We start from the raw sequence: 6,000 nt of genomic DNA, 5'->3' as shown, positions 1-6,000 counted from the left end.
CAAAGCCAGCTCCCTCCCAGAGGACAAGGGACGTGGCTGTTGCCGTGGCTTTATCCCAATCCGGTCTAGTTGAGGATGGAGAGCCACCTGAGCTCTGCTCAACCAGAAGCCGGTCCCTCCCTTTCTGACACCTGCGTTGGGACCTGCAGTTAGCTCATGAGCCTCAGGGCTGCACGGGCTCAAGGGGGACCAAGAAGAGGGGCAGACCCTATGGCCCTTGTCCCTGAGGGTCCCCTCCCTGTTCCCAGCCCACATGCATTCCTGCCTGGCCACATGCAGAGCAGGAACAAATGTCTCTAAGATTGTGACAAAAAGAAATGACTAAAACAAATTAAAAAAAAAAAACCCACAGATGGAAAGCAAGTCTCTCCTCTAAGAACTTCTCCGAGTTCCCGACGCTCTCGGCCCACTCCGTAGGGAGACTTCAGGAAGAACAACCTCTGTGGGGCCAGTGCCTGGCATAGCGGGTTGAGTCACCACCTACAACAGGGGCACCAGGTTCCTGTCCCCGCTGCTCCACTTTCAGTGCAGCTCCCTAGGAAATGGCCCTGGGAAAGCAGCCGAGGACGGGCCAAGCGCTCGGGCACCCATGGGGTAGGCCCAGAGCAGGCTTTGGAATCTCCACTGTTGCTGCCACTTGGGGGAATGAACCAGTGGATGGCAGATTTCTTTTTCTCTCTCACTCTGCCTATTAAGCAAATAAATAAACTTTCAAGTTCATCGCCCTTTTGTTCCTCAATAGCCTTAACTCATTTCACTAAAACCACAGAAGAGCCAATTTGGCGTAGGCCAACAGATGGTGATCAAACCTCATTGTCAGGCACAAGTGCACGCAGGTGCAAAATAAGAGAGGCAGTCGTTTTATTGGCTGTTTGGGGAAGGACGTCTCACAGGCCGGTGCACACCTGCTGGGGAGGCAGAGTGTGAGACCCGGTCTAACTGGCCAACAGAAGGTCAGGAGATGGGGGTCGGGAGCCCCCACGGCACCTAACTAAGCTGTGAGCGATAGCGTTGGCGCTGTCCGTGAGGCTTGGTCTGCTGTACTGGGAAATTTCACAAAATTGGAAAGAAAGAAAAGCAAGAAAAGCAGCACTTTCTTTGGAATACCAACACCACGGTGGTACTGACTGTAGCGTGGCATGCAAACCCACATCGGGTCAGGGTTTGGTTTCCCCCCTGTTAGGGTTTGTGTTTTCTAAGTGACGAGTGGGAACAGCACGTCTGTTCCCAACCTCAGGAGCGTCGTTAACAACTCAGAGTGAGCCAGGTCCTTCCGGCCACAGGTGCCAGGCACCGTCCTCAGGCCCAACGTCCAGTTCCTCCTTGTCAGGCCCCACCCTGCAGCCTCTGAACGCCCGGATGTGGCCACTCCTCCACGCTGGTGTTCATCACAGCCCCCAGGGTGGGGAGGAGAATGCAAACGAATCCAAGCTTGGAGCATCTGTGCTCGTCCCAAGGTTCACTGCGCCTGTGTCCAAGGGCTGTCCCCTCCGCTGGTCACCTGCATAGCCGCTGGGGCTCACACGGAACTCAGCTTCACCAGGCCACGCACCGAGTCCTCGTGCAGAGCATCCTGGCTGGCCAGGCCCAGCACGTGCATGGTGCGGCTGTGGGTCAGGGGGCGTGGCGAGGGCGCCTCGTCGGGGGTCAGGAACTGATGGCCACCATGCTCCTCCTTCAGGGGCAGGATGTCGGCCAGCGCGGCCTCGGAGGCCAGGTTGGGCATGGAGGAGGGCGGTGTGGGCTGGCCCAGCGTCAGGCTGGCACAGGGCGTGCCCAGGCTGGGCTTTCCCCCCGACAGGTGCAGCTCGTCGCTGGTGAGGCTGGGCTCGCTCTGCAGCAGAGGCGTGGCTGCGGCCTGCAAAACGAATTTGGTGCTCTGAATGCACTGGTCCTGGTCACACTGCAGAAGCCGCAGGAGTCGGCCACGAGGAGGAGGAGGAAGGAGCAAGAAGAGGAAGAGGAAGAGGAAGAGAAAGCCAGGGAGGGGTGCAAGAAGAGAGACATGTTAGTGATGCCTTAGTGAGGGCAAAGAGCTGCACAGCAGACCTGCCCCGACTCCCCTCCAGCACATGGCAAACTGCCCTGCTCAGAGTGAATGTCCCCTGGCCAGCCGCGGGCCGGGACCTCGTGGCCTCTGGCCCTGCTTTAAAGATGCAATTTAAGAGTAGGCCCCTGGATAGGAGCCTGCCCGCAGCAGTCGGAAGGGGCTGTTGCTTGCACAGCCATCATCACATTCACAGCAGTGTCAGTCACCCTAAACCGAGGGGGCAAACAGCTGGAAGAGGGAGACTGGGACGCATGTGACAGCATGGAGAGACCTGGGAGGCCCCGTGCTTGGCCAAACAAGCAAGTGCACTGAGTGGCTGAGTCCATGGAGAGGGGACCCTAGAACAGTCAGTGTCACAGTGACAGAGCAGGGGCTCCCAAGAGCCAGGGGTGTGACACAGCCAACACGATCAAGTTCATGCTATGTTTAACCCCCCAGAACACCAAAGACTGGGACCACAGCACGGGAAGAGATCCTGGATAATTCTGAGGGTCACTGGAGGAGACGGAGCTGGACCTGGCCAAACGCAAGCCTCTGGGGGACCTCACTGGCAGGGGTCCGCATATGAGGGGCATGCACGTGACTCTAGGCTCATGCAGTAAGCTGGGTGCCCACCTAGGTTCTCTGCAGGGAAACACCTGGGTGCCGGTGAGCTGGGTACCTGCTCAAGAGCTTGCTGATGGAAGAAGAGGGTGGAGGCTTCCAAGACTGCAAACCTCTTCCACAGTAGCACTGCTGGCATGCAGTGGGTGCCTAATCAATGTTCTCGGCCTATCTGCCACACCCTAGGGGCCACTATGGAACCGGGCACTGTAGCTTGGGCCTGGGACCAGGATGCACTGCCACCTGCAGGCCCGGTGGTCCTGTCACTTGGTGCACGGTATGTGAGTGCTTCCAGCCACACGTGCTTCTTTCTAAGTGGTGGGATAGCCCTCCTGTGGGCCCCCCACACATGGACAAGGTTAGAGCTGCAGACCCTAAGGAAGGTGCCGCACTGAGACCCAGGTCCAGTGAGAGCCTGTCATTGCTTCGGCCCCATCATGCAAACTCCAGACCCCTGAGGAACTGGGGAAAGCCTGGGAGTCTGGGAACGGGCTTGGGGCAGCAGAAAAGGCCACCCGCGAGGACATAAAAGGGCCAATATGTAGCATCAACAGTCATTTTCCCACTTGTCATCACAGTCAGTTTTGCCTTCCCACACGGTCTGGTCAGCAGGCACCTGCCCTTGCAGGGCACAGTGCCTTCTGCTGGGCAAGACTGAGCAGGGAAACCCCAGGGGGTCTGTGCAGGTCACCAGTTCACACAGGGCTGGGCAACATGACAGTAGCCCGGCTGGTCAAACGGCCCTGTGCATGTGGTGGCCCTGCTGGGGGGAGGGTAGGCTGTGCTCCGCAAATGATGCCCTGTAGGAATCCTCACTTAGGATCCTGGCTCTTGGTGGGTGGGTCTCAGGACGGGGCACCTCATGCCCAGATCCCAGACACCAGCCACCACGTGCACATGGTGAGCTGTCCCCAGGCGGCCACTGCACCATTTGGCACCAGACTCTACTTGCTGGCCGCCTGGTCAGGGACCTCTGGAGTTTTTGTTTTTTGAATTGCTGCTTAGGTAGCTCCAGGTTGAACCCACTGTGCTTCTGGGATGTGAATCAATCCTAAAGATTCCCAATGACATTAACTCTTCCTTTGAAGAATTTGTAATCACTTAACAATGCTGAGCACCAAACACCAGTTCATGCAAAAGCTAAGGCTTATGGCTTGTCCAGTAGGATATCCTATTATCTGACATGATGATGGATCAGCAGATGGGTCACATTTGGCAGGGCCACGACATTAACTAGCACTCAAGAACCACATCTGGGAGTAGATTCTGTGGGGGATGTGTGGACCAAACCCTGTGGAAATTCTAGCCCCACTGGTTAGCTCAAGAGTTGGGGTAGTGATGGACTAAGCTAGGTGTGATCAAGGAGCCTGCCATCGATCACAGGTAAAGGAACCGACAACAGTCTGGACTGTCAAGCCAGCAGCACCCAAATGTACATCCTGAATAGGGTGTGGGGTGGGCTGGGATGCAATGTCCACCAGCTCATACAAGGTCAAATGGAAGGCTAGACTGCCCCGGAACCTGGCCTAAACCCAATGGCATGTATGAGAACTGGGTCTGGGAGTGGATCAAGTGGAGTAACTTGGGAAACTCCCTTGGTGAATCATAGCTCCCACTGGTGAACATGTGGTCCAGACCTGGGGGTTGGACAAGTTGGGCAAAGTAGCTCCAACAGCTGGCTAATGTGTGTATTGGTAATGGAACAGGATTACTGGGCAGGACTGAGCAAACCTTAGCCTACAAGCGAAGCTAGAAATCAGGATGGAGCACAGGTCATGCCGAGCTAGGCTCTTGCACCCACTGGTCTGCGTGAGTCAGGGACACTAAGCCACAGTGTCTAAGGCAGAGGCTGGGACAGGTGAGGGGCTGAGCCAGGCTGAGTCAGAGCAACCACTGGCATGCGTGTAATCTATGGCTGGGAACAGGCCCGGTTGGGGAGCTAAGGGGACACCCTAGCTGGGTTGAGGTTCCCATTAAGGGGCACGTGGGCTGGAATGGAGGCTGCGTTCTGATCAGGAAACAGTTGTAGTCTCCCTTGGCACAAGTGTGGACTGGGATTGGATGTACCGAGCCGGGCCCAACCCCAATACCGTTTGGTGTCCTGGAGGCCCAGGGTAGATGTGAGATGGACTAAGCTAGGTCTCAACCCTTACTGAGCCACGTGTGAGCCGTATGTGGGTATAGATGAGCCGTGGCTGGGCTGAAACATACAATAAGAACCAGTTTGGGTTGAAGGCCAGTCAGAAAAAGCCACTGTCCCTGCTAGAACAGGAGGTAGACTGAGTAGGGCTGGCTCATGGACCCACTGGTATGTGCAAAATCTGGCATTGGAGGGGTTCTGATGGAGGAGCCTGGGCAACTCCTCTGGCAGGACACAGACCCGGCAGATAAGTGCAAGAAGCATGATAGGAAACAGCCCAGAATAGGCCATGGAAAGTTTCCCACTGGCATACATTTGGCATGGGTCAGGGGCAGACAGGCTAAATCAGTTCACATCATCCACTGGCAAATCCAAGCACCAGAACAGAGCGTGGGTTGAGCCAGGTTCGGTTGCGATAAAAACCAGTGCACAATACAGAATGCCAAGGTGAGTTTGCCTGTACCGGATGTGACCACAGCGTCCAACCAGCACACATGAGAACCAGGAAGGGAGGGGACAGAGCCAGCAGGGAGAATACGGTTGGGGGGGTGTTCCCTTGCAGGACAGCTACTCCCACTGGAGAGTGTGAGCTGGGATGGGGGCAGACTAGACTAAGCAGGGCTACAACACCTGTGCGTCTCATGTGGACTAGATCAGGGAAAAGCCAGGCTGGGATGATTATTCCTACTGGTGCAAACAAAATTAGAGTGGGTGAGGGTTGTTGGGGTTACCCGAAGCAGAAGTTGGCACTGGGGGCTAATTCTGTCAAGTCAAACCACAGAACCACCTGGAGAGTGCATAATCTGGGAGTGAGAGAGACCTGGGAGGGAAATAGTGGGCTCCTCCCTCTTGGGTTACCACTCCCACAGAAGGGCAGGAAAACTAGGACAGGGGCTGGGGTGGCTAGACAGAGAGGCACTCAACAACATCTGTGAGGGCTAGATAGCTGAGCTGGTTAGATGGAACTAAGCTCCAACACCCTTCGACATGTACGAGAGCCAAATGGGATATGGGGCAGGCTGGACTAGTCTGCTACACATACTGGCAAATCAGGGTAGGGGGCGGGCCTGGTGGGGGTTATTGTGGGTCTCTGACTAGGCTGTAGCTCCCACTGGTTTATGCGAGAGCCAAGTATGTGCTGGGCAGAACCAGGCTGGACTGCAACACCCATTGGTTCCAGTGGAAGTCGGGGCTGAAAACAGAACCA

General features: G+C 56.1%; 1 protein-coding gene across 2 annotated transcripts in view; it reads right to left on the bottom strand.

Moving 5' to 3' along the window:
- Positions 1-844: 844 nt before the first annotated feature.
- Positions 845-6,000, bottom strand: part of ZDHHC14 (zinc finger DHHC-type palmitoyltransferase 14) — a 225,375-nt gene continuing 220,219 nt past the window's right edge. The window contains exon 9 of one of the 2 annotated variants that reach the window (XM_040965347.1): positions 845-1,903. In XM_040965347.1, coding sequence (XP_040821281.1) covers positions 1,520-1,903 — 384 coding nt within the window. In that variant the 3' untranslated portion in view covers positions 845-1,519. The remainder of the gene's footprint in view (positions 1,904-6,000) is intronic. The other variant, XM_040965348.1, reaches the window with a different exon arrangement.

This window comes from Ochotona curzoniae, unplaced genomic scaffold, assembly GCF_017591425.1.
Source record: "Ochotona curzoniae isolate NIBS_2020 unplaced genomic scaffold, NIBS_Ocur_1.0 scaffold_3890, whole genome shotgun sequence".
NCBI classification, from domain to species: domain Eukaryota; kingdom Metazoa; phylum Chordata; class Mammalia; order Lagomorpha; family Ochotonidae; genus Ochotona; species Ochotona curzoniae.
The sequence above is the reverse complement of the archived record's forward strand: the minus strand, read 5'-3'. Positions and strand labels throughout refer to the sequence as shown.